At 39.2% G+C, this 17,842-nt stretch overlaps 1 protein-coding gene across 4 annotated transcripts in view; it reads left to right on the top strand.

Moving 5' to 3' along the window:
- The window catches only part of tsnare1 (T-SNARE Domain Containing 1), a 437,024-nt gene that overhangs the window by 320,636 nt on the left and 98,546 nt on the right, over positions 1 to 17,842 (top strand). For 2 of the 4 annotated variants that reach the window (XM_060920699.1, XM_060920698.1), the window contains exon 11: positions 4,773 to 4,882. In XM_060920699.1, coding sequence (XP_060776682.1) covers positions 4,773 to 4,868 — 96 coding nt within the window. In that variant the 3' untranslated portion in view covers positions 4,869 to 4,882. Of the gene's footprint in view, positions 1 to 4,772; positions 4,883 to 5,624; positions 5,658 to 15,367; positions 15,928 to 17,842 lie in introns of those variants that run through there. The other 2 variants (XM_060920697.1, XM_060920696.1) reach the window with 2 other exon arrangements.

Raw genomic sequence — 17,842 nt, 5'->3', positions numbered from 1 at the left:
AACCCACGGAGACACGGGGAGAACATGCAAACTCCACACAGAAAGGCCCTCGCCGGCCCCGGGGCTCGAACCCAGGACCTTCTTGCTGTGAGGCGACAGCGCTAACCACTACACCACCGTGCCGCCCGTCTTTCACACTTATTGTCTTAAAACTTTTTGACTTACCCTCGTGTGTGTGTGTGTGTGTAAAATATGTATAAAAAACACACTTTTTTTCTTCCAGTAGTTCTCCGTATTCAGAAAATAGTTGTTGTTAATTTTTTTTTTTAATGATTTTCTGGGTATAAATATGAGTTTGCAACTGTCAACTATGAGACCACCTCCATAAAATGTGCACAACAGAGGCCTTCCTGAGAGCATCCCATAAAATCGACTGCCTGAACTTTGTTGGTAAAGCAACTGAATAGCAGCAGTCAGATAAAACCAAGATCAACATTTATGTTCATGCAAACCAAAAACATTTTGATGATCCCTTTTATTTTAAAGGAAGGGGTCAAGGGGCTCTTGAGAAGATTAATGATATTATTACTTCCATTAAATACCACAATGTTTTAGCCCAAAACCTTTTTCCCCCTCTCCCTAATACCTGTCTGTATATTCTTTCACTTAAGATGAGGACCCCAAAGATACATCAAAAATCAACAGAACAATGGGTACTCTCACAAATTCATAGCTTTTGCTCTCAGAAATGTTTCCTTGATTACCAGGTCAGTCCTGAGCTGATGATTCAGCCTGAGCTCACAGATATGGGTGACCTGACTAAGGGTGCTAAATCTCATTGTCCACTGGGGACAGCACAGGAGGAAGCCACAGGGGTGTTTTGACAGCTAGTGAACCAACCAACAACAGTGAACCAAGGTTTTGCCAGCCATCTTTAATCCACAAGCATGTGGATTTATGTACCACCCTCAGTTTATCTTGTTGATTTCATGCCACATGGGTCTGATGACACCACTCCCTAGCCTCCAGGTGACTTGTTTAGGGTTTTCCAGCCATAGGCTGATAAGCCACTGAATATCCCATAATTTGACTGCTGTGATTGCTGTCATCAGTCCTAGCATCCTCAACAGATGCCAGTAACACATGCGACATCGGAGTTGAATCTGATAGGCAAGCATAAAGTTATGCACCATACTTTTAACTGATAGGGTGGCTGCCTTGTGCTGCTGCCATCTTAATACATGCTGTCATGGTTAACTTGGAGCCTGTCAAGCACCAACCTAGACCCGTCCACAGACCCTGCTGAGATCAGAGTTGAGTATGACAGATCAGAATCTCTCAGACAGGCTGTAGAAATAGTATCGTCATGTTCCTGTGATAAAGGGCAAGCACAATGCTTGGCCATTGATGACTGAACATGTGATGTTACATAGACAGTTCCACACAGAGGATGTCCAATTCAGACACAGGGTTCTTGAGATGGGCAGTAAACCCATAACTAGAGCCTATATTCAACTCTAGAGATTCAAATACCAGCTGCATGAATGCCTTGAAGTATGGTTATTTTTTCCTATCCTATAGGTATTTATATCAATTTAGCAGCCACAGATTTAAAACAATGATTAACTGATATAAATCTCTCAAATAAAGTAATATGAAGTGGATGAAGCTTGAGTCCAGTCCACTTGTTTGCTACCCAAGGGAAACTTTACCACACACTACTAAGGAAATTTTGTAAGCAAATCACAATAGCTCCTTCATTTGCACCCTGGTCCCAAAAATAGATATCTTTATTATGCCCTGTAGTATTACGAACTGGCTTCTTTATTGTTATTATCTATGTATAAAGGCTGCGTGTTTACAAATGGCATCCTTTTACAAGCTTTTACTTATCAAAGATGTTCAGGTTTTGTTAAACCTCATATGCAAATGTCTTCATTCTTTCTTAATTATATATACATAGGTACTGTTCCTCTTCATCCTCAGCACAGTCAGGAAAATCACTCTAAAATAGAATAACAGTCCTTTTGTTGTCGGAAGCTCTTTTTTTTTTTTGTACCTCTTCACCTTATTCACTTTTTATTTTGCTGGTTTCCCTAAAAGGGAGTGGAAGCCAGGATGAGACAGAATGAGAACCGCCACAGGGAGTCTACTGAGAGAGAGAGAGAGAGAGAGAGGGGAGAAAGTTTAAGAAAGAAGCTGCAGAATCTATGGTGACCAGCTGCAAGAGAGAAGATAGCAGAGAGCGGCTTTTAATTCTCAATCCCCACAGAGCCTTTGAAAATTACCAATCTTCTTATCACAGACGCAGGGCTGCTTATGCAAATTGTTGTAGAGTGGAACGTTTAAATGGAAAATTACTCGACAGCAGTTTTTTTTTTTTTTGCCTCCCCTCCACTCCCCCCACCCTCGCTCTGCTTCTCTCTCCTTCCACATAGAAAGCCTGTTTCCAGTCTCAGATAAGAAGATGAATTGTACTCCATGCTTTGAAGCGCGTCAGGATTTAAAGACTCCAAGCCCAGCTCTGGTCTAGCACTGCTGCTCTCAACCGTTTTGTAGTAAGAAACTAATGAAAAAAAAGTGAGAAAGAAAAGCATTTCAAAGCATCATAAGTTCTGTGCTCCCAAACACGGGTGCTGCCTGCGGATGTCAAGTTTGAAAAAATATATATTTAAATAGATCTGCTCAGCATTTAAATGCACTTCCCAGTTTTAATATTTATCTATTTGTAGTTCTGGCTTAATTTATAAACATGACAAAGTAATGAGGGAAAAGGCAGGAGGTATTTAAAAAAAACTGTTTGAGGAACATAATGTAAAATAGCACTTGTGGCATTCTTTAAATAAATAAATAAATACATGAAATTCCATCATGTAATCCCTTATCAGAAGCACAGGATGTGTCAGGGAAGATGAGAATGTTTCAGAAGAACAGAATTTGCTCTATAAGCATCACTGGATTTGAATTTGTTTTATGCCACAGGGCACACCATAAAGTTCCAAGTTCAGTTTGTGTCAATATACAGCAGATATTGAGAATAATGTTAACATCGGCTTGTGATAATAATAATAAAAAACCTACAGAATTGTACTCCATGTATTTTTCATTTGACTTAATTACACTTCACGTTGGTGTTGCACTCATATTGCTGACTACTACAGACAGGAAAAACCTTAAATGTGTGGAGATCCATTGTGACAAGTGTAATGCATGATGAATTTTAACATCCTACCATGCTCTGTTGCATGTATAAAAACCTGAGCAGGTCCAATTGACCTCAATTGATGGATCAAAAGGAAAAGCTTGAAGTGACATTGAAAGAATGGCACAAGTTGAAAGAGTTTCAGTTACAAAAACTGCTCAACTGGCTGTTTCAACAAGAACAATGCCAAAAGTGTCATATGCATTTAGATGATAGACATCAATAGACATCAGGGTAATAGCAATAAATTGTGGTCAAAATCATATATTCAATAATCATGATGCTGATAAATGAGTGTGATACATAAGAAAAAATAGATCAACAAAAATAGAAGCTCTGTTCTTCAAGAGAAGGTCAATGCAGGACATGATCAGACTGTCAGCAAAAAGAGTACATTAACAACGACATGTTTTCCATTCATATCTCTTCCTGCACACTGACTGGTATTTATTGTAATGTCTATAGTTTTACTTTTTTTCTCTGGGTTACTTTACACTGATGTGTATTTGTTAAATGATGATTGGTACTTGAGTGATATACTGTACACCTGCTTGTAAGTATGTACAGTCTACATATAAAGTCATATCTAAAACCCACAGTAAACTCCGAACACCAAGAGTGTGTCGTTTGGAAACAGTTCCAAGTAGAACTTGGATTTTAAGAAGCTAAACTTTCTTAATAAGCCAAAGAATCCATGAGAAACCAAAGCTTTGGGGTCCTATACCTGAAAATCTCAGGAGCATTGCATTGGCACATTTATTTTCTTACATGTGGCTCGATCATCACTCATGGCAATCCACCTAACTTTATTGTTAAAATGCAACCCCAAATCAGAAAAAAGTTGGAATGGAATGGAAATGCCAATAGAAAAGAAAGCAGTGATTTTATAAAATTACTTTGACTTGCATTTCATTGCAGACAGTATGAGCCCAAGATATTTCATATTTTGTCCAGTCAACATCCTTTCATTTGTTAATCTACATCCATTCCTGCATTTCAGACCTGTAAAACATGCTAAAAAAGTTGGAACAGGGGCAATTTCGGGCTAGTAATGAGACAAAGCAATTGAATAATGTGATTTGAAACAGGTGATGTCAACAGGTGATTGTAATCATGATTTGGTACAAAATAAGTATCTAGAAAAGGCCTAGAATTTGAAGAGCTAATATGGGCCGAGGATCTTCAGTTTGACAACAAATGCATGAGAAAATAATTGTAATGTTTAAAAATCATGTTCTTCAAAGAAAGATATGAAGGTATTTGGATATTGGAAGTGTTGAGAAGGAATGGGAATATTGCAAAATGATAAATGCTTTACCATCCCAACTTTTTTTTTAATGTGTTGCAAGAATCAAAATTTAAATGTGCTGATTTTGACAAAAAAAAAAAATCATGAGGTGAGACCTTATTTCATGTGCTGTTATAAGGTTTTTAGTGCAGTATAGTTCAGAAATTATTTATAAATCATTGTTTTCAGTTTTAATTTCAATTTTAACATACCATCCCAACTTTTTTTGAATTGGGGTTGTATATAGCGAGTATTAGGTATTAGCTGCTATGTGCTGTTTATGCAAAAATAATTGCCTGCAGCAAATATGTTCATCTTAGAATCTCCTGTTTGTGTCCACAGAAGCAGCTGAGAAAAAAGAAATGCTACTTACTAATAGGTGGACTTGCCATTCTGATTTTCATAATCATCATCATTGCTTTGTCAACCAGAAACTAAAAGCAAACCCACAGGTAAGCCATCTGTCCCCTCATCAGTACACAAAGCCAGTATACTTGTATGCACAGTTAATACATATCATTTTTGAGTAATCAGAAAGTTAAGTGCAATCAGATTTTTTCCCCGTATATTTATATTACTCGCCTTTTATGATTAAAAAAAAATCTCTGTGAACTCAAAGAATAAATGTTGTCTTTTCTCTTTGATAGCTAATATTTTTGAATTCATTGTGCCACTGATTTTGATGAATTAAAACAGAGCTTATATAATATGCCATAAGAGAAGCACAAATTAGGTAACCTGCTCAAATTAAGCTCTTGACATTTGTGTAGCCCAAGATAATAAATCAACATGAAATTAGTCACTTGAAAGCTTGTTTCTGATAAAGTGACTCATGTTAATATTTAACATGTAATTTTTCTCTAAAACAATGTGGGCAGTTTCTGAATAATGCATTTATTCAGGAGGAAAAAACCAAGTGACCCACATTCTCTTGAACATACAGTAGTTATCCATCAGTAACCAGTATCTCCTTTATTTAGTCATTTCATTGTTCATTGCCACAGTATACATGGGTGAAGTGTGAGAGACTTGAAGACAGTCAGAGGACTGTGTCTGTTTTCATGAGATGGAACAGGAGATGTTAATCTGAGCAGTTGATCTCCTCTCACAGCCTCCTGTGAGAGATTAGACTGAGTGACAATCTGGGCTCCTCCAAATATTGATCAACACACCCACTTCTTTTTCCCTTTCTAGATAACCTGTATGGCTCATCCTCATTCCCCCCCCCCCATTCCACATTTTCTTGAGAATTAACAATCGTAATATTGGTAGTAATTACAGTGGTGCTTGAAAGTTTGTGAACCCTTTAGGTTTTTCTATATTTCTGCATAAATATGACCTAAAACACCATCAGATTTTCACACAAGTCCTAAAGGTAGATAAAGAGAACCCAGTTAAACAAATGAGGCAAAAAATATTATACTTGGTCATTTATTTATTGAGGAAAATGATCCAATATTGCATATCTGTGAGTAGCAAAAGTATGTGAATCTCAAGGTTTAGCAGTTAATTTGAAGGTGAAATTGGAGTCAGGTGTTTTCAATCAATGGGATGACAATCACGTGTGAGTGGGCACCCTGTTGTATTTAAAGAGCAGGGATCTATCAATGTCTGATCTTCAGAACACATGCTTGTGGAAGTGTATCATGGCACGAACAAAGGAGATTTCTGAGGACCTCAGAAAAAGCATTGTTGATGCTCATTAGACTGGAAAAGGTTACAAAAGCATCTCTAAAGAGTTTAGACTCCACCAATCCACACTCAGACAGATTGTGTGCAAATGGAGGAAATTCAAGACCATTGTTACCCTCCCCAGGAGTGGTCCACCAACAAAGATCACTCCAAGAGCAAGGTGTGTAATAGTCAGTGAGGTTACAAAGGACCCCAGGGTAACTTCTAAGCAACTGAAGGCCTCTATCACATTGGCTAATGTTCATGAGTCCACCATCAGGAGAACACTGAACAACAATGGTATGCATGGTAGGGTTGCAAGGAGAAAGCCACTGCTCTCCAAAAAGAACATTGCTGCTTGTCTGCAGTTTGCTAAATATCACATGGACAAGCCAGAAGGCTATTGGAAAAATGTTTTGTGGATGGATGAGACCAAAATAGAACTTTTTGGTTTAAATGAGAAGCGCTATGTTTGGAGAAAGGAAAACACTGCATTCCAGCATAAGAACCGTATCCTATCTGTGAAACATGGTGGCGGTAGTATCATGGTTTGGGCCTGTTTTGCTACATCTGGGCCAGGATGGATTGCTATCATTGATAGAACAATGAATTCTGAATTGTGCCAGCGAATTCTAAAGGAAAATGTCAGGACATCTGTCCATGAACTGAATCTCAAGAGAAGGTGGGTCATGCAGCAAGACAACAACCCTAAGCACACAAGTCATTCTACAAAAAATGGTTAAAGAAGAATAAAGTTAATGTTTTGGAATGGCCAAGTCAAAGTCCTGACCTTAATCCAATCAAAATGTTGTGGAAGGACCTAAAATTAGCAGTTCATGTGAGGAAACCCACCAACATTCCAGAGTTGAAGCTGTTCTATATGGAGGGATGGGCTAAAATTCCTCCAGGCCAGTGTGCAGGACTGATCAACAGTTACCGGAAACGTTTAGTTGCAGTTATTGCTGCACAAGGGGGTCACACCAGATACTGAAAGCAAAGGTTCACATACTTTTGCCACTCACAGATATGTAATATTGGATCATTTTCCTCAATAAATAAATGACCAAGCACACTATTTTTGTCTCATTTGTTTAACTGGGTTCTCTTTATCTACTTTTAGGACTTGTGTGAAAGTCTGATGATGTTTTAGGTCATATTTATGCAGAAATATAGAAAATTCTAAAGGGTTCACAAACTTTCAAGCACCACTGTATATGCAGAATATTACTATACTAATAAACACATTAGTATAGTTAGTCCCATGAACTCTCAGATTATTATTGTTATTTTACCTTCAATGGGTGGCACAGTGGTGTAGTGGTTAGCACTGTTGCCTCACAGCAAGAAGGTTCTAGGTTTGAGCCCAGTGGCTGACGGGGGCCTTTCTGTGTGGAGTTTGTGTTCTCCCCTTGTCTTCATAGGTTTTCTCCAGGTGTTCCACTTTCCCCCACAGTCTAAAAATATACAGGTTAGACTAATTGGTGACTCTAAATTGACCATAGGTGTGAATGTGGGGGTGAATGGCATGTGTCAGCCCTGCGATGACCTGGTGACTTGTCCAGGGTGTACCCCGCCTCTCACCCATAGTCAGCTGGGATAGGCTCCAGTTTGCCCGCAACCCTGCACAGGATAAGTGGTTATGGATAATGGATGAATGGATGGATTTTACCTTCAAAGAATGAGTAAGTAAGTCTGACTTGATAAGAATAAGTCTGGATTCGATAAGAGGTCCTGGAAGTTAATAGTAATAATTTATACTTGTTTGATGTTTTGCATGTTCTGTAAAATTCCAATAATAATTCTATTGTTTTATCAACCAATAAGCCTATTTCACTGATGATACTTATTTCTGATTACATATGGTATATAATTGAGATTTTAATCTTAAATTAATGGGTTATTTAAGTACTAAGGGCCTAATGGATTTTCAGGGTTTGTTTCTAAGCTTGCTGTGAACTTTTTTTTTTTTGAATATATTAACCTGCTCGTTTGTTGACTTTTCTTATCAGGTTATCTTTCTCAGGTCACATGTCAAAGATCATTTATTACTTGCTTTACAAAAATTATATTTGCAGTGGAGATGGGATTTCGGTGTAGACTCCGTATAGTGTGTGGGGAATGGATGCAGGCGGTGCAGCAGTCTGAGCAATAATGTCTGGTACAATGCCATCACAGGCTCTGCTGTAAGCCTGGCAGAACTAGCCAACCTGCTGGGTACAAGAAACCAGCTCCAAAAGCAGTATGGATTTATAAAGAATTAACAGCTCTGAGTCTATGTAAACACAATGCGCTCTGTTCTGCTGTTAGCTTGTTTTATTCATTATTTGACTTATTATGTGATGTGCTCTGTTTCTTAGCTGCATAACCTTTAGTTTGCTCATGGTTAAGAGTTTTTTTTTTCTTTGAGGGCTAAGCCAAAAATGAATGTATATCATAAATCAAATAAATATCTATATGATAGAATAGAATATTAAAAATAATAAGTAATCTACAACATGGTTGTGGAATGCCCTGAAATGGATAAGAGTACAAAAAGAAAGGACAGAAAGAAATAAAGTATGAGAACAAGGGTCTGCTCAGAGACACAGAAAGGCAGGGGGGGAAACACAGAGCCTAATATATCAGTTTAATGAGAGTGGCAATGACAGAAATAACTGTGGAGCCGCTTCGCCTCTCAAATCAATAGCCTGGCGCTTTATGGCGCACTAAATAACACAATAACTGCAGCCTGACACTTATTCCTGAAAATTATGTTACCAGTGCTGCCCTCACATCTTGTTTACAGAGTCATTTGGGGGAAGAAATTCTTCAATATGCATGTCAGTGTCATGCATTAACAGTAGTGTGCAGAGCCATTAAAATTGGCCCACTGGGGGATGGGCGATGGCTTGCTGAGTCATTCGGCTGCTAAAAATGAACCCTTAATGGTGGGACAATTGACTATTGCGCTTTTCATTTCTATTTCAGTGACTAAAACCAGTCTGTATTGCAATGTAATATCTCTATTGGACCATTTTAATAGGAGCCCTAAAATCTTTCACAACCTCTATGACCTGGATAGAATTGTCCCTCAAAGCAAGAAATTTCTGAATCCAGAATTAAGAGAACTCAGCAAATAATATGCAATATAAAGTTGTACACTTCTATGCAAAGCTAAGAGTAATATGCAGATTAAAGACTCTGGGAGTTCATTGAATGTCTGAAGCACCACACACCATCCAAGGTGTCAGCAAGCACTGGAATTTTTTTACTGGACTTGTATCTATTTCACACATACACTCTTACACTCAGTATTTTGTGGCTGACAACGATGATTTTATTCCCTGCTGAAATTAGATTGAGGTGATGTATCCAGAGTGAAATCACTAAGTTGTATTTTTTTAGCAGTATCAGAGTAATAAGTAGCCTTTTAGAGATTATAGTGGTGTGATCCTGCAAAGAGCAAAACAGTAAGCCCAGTCTATTGATTTAATGGAAGTGGAGAATGCAGAAATAACATACAACAAAATTATGATGTGTATTTTTTTTTTGTACAGCCACACACATACACACACACTTGGTGCTTTTGAACAGAAAGGCACATGGCCAACACACTTCCCTGAGTCTACCCAGGTCTGCATGACCAGGCCAAGTTTCAATTTGACCCTTATCTAGTTTGTGGCTGACTGCTGAGTGTGGGATTAGTGGGCCAGCATGTGTCTACACCATCCACCACGCCTCACTCTGAGCCTGCCATGTGGGCTGCATTCATACTGTGGAGTCAGACGCACTCTCTGAGTGAAAGGACATCAGACAGAAGCTGCTGTGCCAAAGGGACATGCTTCAGCAGGATACAGGGTTAAAGCCACCCTGTCAGCTAGTGTTTACCTCCAGCAGCCCTCGGGATCCTTTCAACTCCTTTCTCATCCTCTGCTTTTATCCGCTCAGTGCGTGCTAGCAGAAAAGCTGTGCACTGCATCAGCAGATGGTATTAGATGGATTTTGCTGGAGTTTCTGCATAGAGTCAAGTGTTGGTTTGTTTAATCTTTTCTTTCTTTATTTAGTTGTGTGCGTGTGTGGGGGGGAATGCAACATGCAAACTGGATAGAAGTGGTCACTAGCTTTTTCATTAAATTTCAAGTTTATAATGCACACACGCGCACACTTTTTTTTTCTTCTGTCAAATAAGTGCCACAAACACACACCCATTATTACAGCAGTGTTTGAAATGGCAAACTGCTGAACCAAAACCACCAGCAGTACAGTGATTCTCAGTGGCCATGTAGTACCCCTGTCCTGCCAATTTTACTGTTTTCCTTGCTCTCAGTACACCAGTGTTGTTGAAGGAGGAGCTAATTCATCAGCTGCTCCAACAACATATGAGTCATTCTCTAATTTGGGATACAGTCCATGTCTGTTGATGATTGTTTATTTTAATTTTTTTTCAAAAACACAATATTTTACTTATAGAAAGCATGTTATATCACACAAACAGTATGTGCATCCTGTGCTTCATTTAGATTGAAATTTGTCATGATGTTCCTAAATTCAATGTTTTTGCCATGCCCCTTTTTTCAGTTGAAGGAGTCTTGGTTTCAAAAATAATAAATAAAAATCATTAGTTGACATTTTTTAAATTTATTTTACTTAAAAATTCTAACTGCGAAGGAAAATATTTTTAATTGATTAAATATATGTAATGCCAGCAAAAGTTTTGTCAGCTATGTTACCAACAAAACTCCCCCCTGGAGATCACAAATGGTTTGTCCTAATACCATGTGACCAGCATCACATGTCATTTTCCTCTGTGGTAGACATGTTGACCACATTGGGGAGAGTGTCATTTCTTTTCAATATTTTATCTATAATAGCACATTGCCAATGAGTATATTAATTGACCAACATCTATGTACATTATTGTTTCCAAATATTTAATGATTTTAGTTCAATTGCAAGTTCCAATTTGATGTTAACCTCATCTCATCTCATTATCTCTAGCCGCTTTATCCTTCTACAGGGTCGCAGGCAAGCTGGAGCCTATCCCAGCTGACTACGGGCGAAAGGCGGGGTACACCCTGGACAAGTCGCCAGGTCATCACAGGGCTGACACATAGACACAGACAACCATTCACACTCACATTCACACCTACGGTCAATTTAGAGTCACCAGTTAACCTAACCTGCATGTCTTTGGACTGTGGGGGAAACCGGAGCACCCGGAGGAAACCCACGCGGACACGGGGAGAACATGCAAACTCCACACAGAAAGGCCCTCGCCGGCCCCGGGGCTCGAACCCAGGACCTTCTTGCTGTGAGGCGACAGCGCTAACCACTACACCACCGTGCCGCCCTTGATGTTAACCTGTTCAAGGAAATGACATCGTCAGCCAGCAGAGCCGGCCCGTGGCATAGGCAATATAGGCAAATGCTAAGGGCGCTGCGTCCATCCAGGGGCGCAGAAACGGGGGGAGAAAAATTATGACTTCCACTATTCTGAAAACGAGTCAGCTTTATAATGTCTTAGCCTAATTTAATTGTACAGCAAAGCATGTAGTCAGGTTGCGATTTGTCAAAAAAAGCGGGGTGGGGTGGGGTGTGGTGGTAGTTGTTAATCATGAAACAATAAGCGCTCAACAGTGGTTCGCCCTGTCTATAGTGTGTCTTCGGGCGCACAAGTGCGCATCCGCGGCTATTCTCTGTTTTGGCCATGTAATCATAGCCGGCGATTGCTATAGGCGACCTAGGCAATTGCCTAGAGCAGTGGTTCTCAAACTTTTTTCACCAAGTACCACCTCAGAAAATACTTGGCTCTCCAAGTACCACCATAATGACCAACATTAAAATACAGTAGCATAGTAGGCCTAAGCATTCATTAAAAACAAGGCGGAGGTTTTATTTAACAAGTATATTTAATATTGTTGGCCACTGTAACATTACACACAGTACTTTGAACAGTAACACTGTTTAAATATAGGAAAATAAAACACTGTACTTAAATAATGAATCAAATAAATTGGCCAAATCTGCAACATCTGTAGTCTCATCAAGCTGTATGGTAAAATATCTACTGTTCTTAATGCGCTCAATCAGTGTCTTTTTAACATCGTCAGCCATGTCATTTATTCTCCTTGACATGGTGTCATTTGAAAGCGGCACCAAGTTTAACTCTCTGGCAGCTTTCTCTCCACACATGATACGTGTCATCTCTTTGGCTAATGGCAAACACAGCAGTTCCCCGATTGTGTGCGGCTTACCGGCTCTGGCGATCAGGAGGCTGGCACGATATGAAGCTTCCTGTGCTTTGGCTACGGGTGTACCATAGGACAGAAAGGTGGAATGCTTCAGTTCATCACGTTTTCGTAAAAAAAAAAATCCATTGGTTTGTCCTTTAGTGCTGTGTGTTTGGTTGTAAGATGCCGTTTGAGATGCGATGGTTTCATAGACTCATTGCTCAGAACGTCCCCGCATACAACACACTGCGGCCTGGGCAGCTCCTCTGTCCCGCTCCAAATGAATCCCAGTTTTATGTATTTTTCGTCATACTTCCTCCTCACTGGTTTCTGCCGTTTGCTAGCAGTTCTGGGGCTGGTTTTGCCACTGTCGTTAGCATCCACGCTCGGCTCACACACGTCCTCTTCAGTTCTCCCTCTCTCCTGATCCACGCTCCCATTCGCGGATTTAAGCCACGACAGTAATTTTGTCCTACTCGTCATAATTAGCAAAGCCACCTCCACCTTTTCCCATCACAGCCTAGTCTACCAATGGCGGATAACCGTCTGTCAGCGGAACCGGCTGGAATGCGTACGTACGCTACGTATGGCTACCCAGAAGCACTTGCAAACTTTTTTAAAATTATTAACTTAATTTGTATCTCCTTTCATTTTCTTGTTATCGGTTGATAGGATATTTTCATCCATTCGGATATTATGGATAGTATTTCACGTTTTATTTTATTTTTTAAATTTTATTTATATTTAATTAAGTGATTCTTTGGCGTACCACTAGAATGGAGCCCGCGTACCACTAGTGGTACGCGTACCACAGTTTGAGAATCTCTGGCCTAGAGCGCAAAGTGTGCCCAGGGGCGCCAAGGGTGACCAAAACCCCACCAAAAAGGAGGGATAGAGTTATTGAATGGAGATGTTACCAAGTGCATCAGTGGTGTACAGTGTTTTCAACCACTGTGCTGCCGAACTCTAGTACCGCGGAACACTAGTGTGCCGTGAGAGATCACCAAGTGTACCGTGGAAAATTATAGAATGACTGTATATTGTAAATATTGGCAACAGCGTTTTAGTTTCAGTCAACATTTTCTATTGGTGATGTGCCTTGAGATTTTTTCATTGAAAAAAGTGCGCCCTGGCTCAAAAAGGTTGAAAAACAAGTGTAGCCTACGCAGTAGTGGTCGGTGATTTCCTTATGCCTACTAAAAATGCGCAATGATAGGTTATAAGGGGGGCGGGGGGAGCGGTGTTCATCGGGGAATGAGAATGGCTATCCACTGCAAAAAGTAGCCCAGACTACAAGTGCTTAAATGAAGAAATCCAAACTCTCGGGTGCGCAAGGGCGCAAACGAAGGCTACAGGAAGAAACAAATAGAGCCAAGTATAGAGGTAAGTCTGATCTAATCTCTCATATCAACCATTATAGTGGCAAATTAATATTTTAGACGCCTGAATCAATGTCTGCCTAGCTAACTAGATGCAAACAGCAATAGACTTCAATAACAAAGTACCTATAATAGCACTTTTGTTTGAAAATACAGCCCATTGATGTCCTAACAGGGTGCTTAAGTTTGCACAATTTAGAATTGTAGAATTTATTCATTTAATTTGTTAATTCTTCAGAGATGACTTAACTTTTAATAGCAAAAAAGAAACTAAAAATAATTTCTTGTTTATTGTCCATGCACTACACTTTGAACGGGGTGCGGAAGAGTTTTTGCCCATTATATGGAGATATGTATTGAATTTGTGTGGTCATTTTACTTTGTGACACTTTATGTTAATAATGATAACAATAATAACAATAATGAAAAATATAAAAATGACTTCTTGTTTATTGTCCATGCACTGTACATTGTTTAATAGTAATAGAATAGAGTGATTAGATTAAAGTGTTATTTAGATGTTATTAGAGGGGTTTTTTTCTCGGGGGGGCACCAAAACTCAATCTTGCCTAGGGCAGCCAAAGACCTAGAGCCGGCCCTGTCAGCCAGGCAGGGTCAGCCATTGAAATTATGGGTCAAAATCGGGAAATTCTGTTATCTGTGAACTATGTTACCCAGTAGTCTACATTATCAGTCATCATCATCAGTCTACATATGTCACAACACACACATTCATATGGGCACACTTTCTTTCTCCCTCAATACATTTTTTAAAAAATCCAATTGTTTTAAATAGATGTCAGTAGCTGAAAAACAGTGGAGATACAGGGCTCGTCAGGATGCTGATCCTGTAAGAAAGGCAACATATTTGGAGAAAGAAAAAGGGGCATGGCATAAATGTGTGAATTTCATTCAGTATGTTTACATGCACACTAATATTCCACTATTATTCTGAAGATGACAATATGTGGAATTTGATACAGGTTAGATAAACAACATATTCCATTTGGATATTCTAAGTTTGGCCTTTTCTGAATTTAATATTTTCCAATTAAGGCGTAGGATATGCCAATATTATTTGGGTTTTAGAAGCATTCTTTGGACATGTATAAAGTGCATTCTGAATGTGACAAACTGAGTAGTGAAAACATCCTTTCCTTTGGAAAAAAAGTGTAATAGTGGGCATGGTGCATTGAAGAAATATACTAACTTGAACCACTGATTATTTTATTGAGAAAGAACATTGATTTTGTCAGGAATGGTGAGTGAGGTGACGTGAGGACCCAAGCGCAGACTCAGAAAACAGGCAGTGTAAAGAGAAAACTTCTTTAATGAAGTAGATGGCAGAAAGGCAAAAGGTACAGTAGGGCTCAGGCAAAAATCGGTAGTCAAAAAACAGGCTGGGAGGTCAAAAACACAGAGGAGCAGGTAGACACGATCAGGGACAAAAAAACAGGACAGAAAAATCTTCAGGAAAACTGATGAACACAGGGACAAGGGAAATCCAGGCAGAGGTAGCAAAAGATACAATTCAAAAGAACAGGCAGGCAAAAACAGGGTGTGGTAGTGGGGGCGTGGCCAAGTGTCAGTCTGTGAATGGAGGGCGGAGTCAGGGAAGGTAAGTGGTGGAATCATTGCACCTGATGGGGATTAACCTGTCTTTGTGTGTCTTCCCCAGTGACCGCGCCCTTTAAAAGGAGAGGAGCGCAGAGAAAGGGAGCTCTCCCCAACCAAAACACTTGTGTGTGTGTGTGGCTGGGAAATGAGTGAATGAGCTGAAAAGCCACACATATTGTTAAAAATAAATAGTTCATTGAGAACTCAGTTCTGGCCTGCCGTGCTTCTGTGCTCCACCCACCTGGTCCAATACCACACAGGGACAAAAAACTGGACAGAAATTCAGGCAGGGGGAATCAAGAAGACACAATACCAATGAGCTGTAGCGAGGAGAGGGAAGTCTACAGGAGACAGTCTGGCAAATGGAGTAGCTCCAAACAGTTCTTAAAAAGCCCTGGCTGATGGGAGAGGAGTGGTAGCAGGTGTGGGAGTGCAGCTTCAGGAAATGGCCTTCAGCAAGGCAGGACTGAATTCCTGTCCTGGAGCCGGCATGGAAGTCCCACAATCTAAGGCATGGATGGACTGGACCGAACTGTGACAGGGTTTTGTTGTTGTTGTTGTTTTGTGTTTTTTTTATTTTTTTGTGGGAAATGTACTCCAAATTATAGAATGACTTGTATGCAGGGCAGATACTGTAATGGGAACCATTTGGGCATTATGTGGAAGGTGGTTCTTAGGAAGAACACCTGAATATAAACAAGTTAACATTTTTACCTTCTGATTTTAGAGGGTGGGATGAGAATTTTGTTTTTGACAGTTTTATGCTGTTTTTAAAGCAAAATTTGACTACTGACACAGACAGCTTGTACTCGCAGCTTCACACGAAAGGCGAAAAACAGCAGCTGATCACTGGTTCTCCTTGGCAGGCATAAACATTTCCATTGCCTTCTCATCCCACTTTTCTTCTCACTTTATGTAGTCAATCTGTTATTGTTTTATTTCAGTCATTTGCCCTCTTAAGAGGGTATTTTTTCAACAGTGCAAGTCAACTTTCTCAGTTAGATTTTTTTTGTCTGTTTTTGTTTACATTAATTCACTTGGTTGACACGTTTGTTCAAGGTGAATTACATTTGAGACAGGATACAGTTGAGTAATTGAGGGTTAAAGGTTTTACTCAATGACCCAACTGTGGCAGCTTAGTGGTGCTGAGATTTAAACACAACTATCCAATCAGTAGCCCAAATCCTTAAACACTGAGCCACCATTTCCCATACCACTCCCTGACAAGGGACTGAACATGGCTCATGGCAATGAGTGCACAGAATCGTAACCACTAGACCACCACAGTATCACTGACTGATTGATTGACTAGAAAATCAATTATTAAAGATCATGTCTAAGAGAGTATGAAGCAAACTTTTGAGTCTGAGCTAAAGTGTTAGAACTTGTCTGTAATACTTTTGATTTAATTTTTAGACTTTATTTGGCTATGAATACTTAACAGAGACAAGGCTGTATTTCAAGCACCTTGATAAATATTTAAGAATTAATGCTCAAGCAACATTTTTATATTTAGGTGCTAAAGCTGGTTTACTTTCAGTGAAACAGAGCAGTCAGGATTTTAAATAAAGAGGCTTATTTGAGCCTTTATTAAAGCCTAGTTGTCAACACTGAGCTGGATTCCTGATGAGACGTTGCAATGATGAGAGGATGAAAATCCAGGAGGGGAATAAGAATATTATTTAAAGCTCTAACTACTTAAGGCTCTATTATTATTTTTTTCTCAAATCCAGCATCATTTGTTCCATGAAATAATCTGATGTAGCTATTGGTTCTGAAGGATGTGGTGCTAAGGGATCTTATTTCAGGTCAGTAATATATATAAAATTAGTAATAAGTATGATCATACTGGCATAGATTTTAATTATTTATAAATTCTATTTTGTAGTTTGTCCTGTTGATAAGCCAGCAGAGTGGATAAGCTCAATACAGACCATGAGGACATCAGTCTAGGAATTTGGGGTCAGAGCACAGGGTCACCATAATACAGCACCCATGGAGCCTGATAGTCAAGACTTCATGTCACAGACCACTACAAGTTGAAATAATTATTTTTCTGGAGTCTGTTCATAATATATTGCATAATATTTATATAATATTTTGCATGTGTAAAGCTCTAATTGCATAAAGTTCCTTGATTACAAATGATTAGTTAACAAACTTGAATGGCAACAAGAGTCACCTTTAAACTTTTAATTAAATATGGTAATAAATTTTAAAATATTTTTTAAGTGGTTATGTTTAGTTTCATAGTGGCACTTCATGTTGCTATTTTTGACTATCTCCCTAGACTCTGAACAGATTAGACATCTGTTTTGATCTTGAAGCAATGAATGAATTAATATTCCTCTGTCAATTTGTCTTTAAGTACTCTGTCTCTGGTCTGATGAGCTGACATCAGCTAAATAATTTTGGTACAAGTATGTAGTTAAGCTGCAACAGAAGCAGATTGGTTAATTTTTTAGTCACTGAACTGTGGTCAGGTTTTTATACAATTATTGGTTCTGTTCTGGTGGCACGGTGGTGTAGTTGTTAG

The sequence above is a fragment of the Neoarius graeffei genome, chromosome 5 (assembly GCF_027579695.1).
Source record: "Neoarius graeffei isolate fNeoGra1 chromosome 5, fNeoGra1.pri, whole genome shotgun sequence".
Classification (NCBI taxonomy): Eukaryota; Metazoa; Chordata; class Actinopteri; order Siluriformes; family Ariidae; genus Neoarius; species Neoarius graeffei.
The sequence above is the reverse complement of the archived record's forward strand: the minus strand, read 5'-3'. Positions and strand labels throughout refer to the sequence as shown.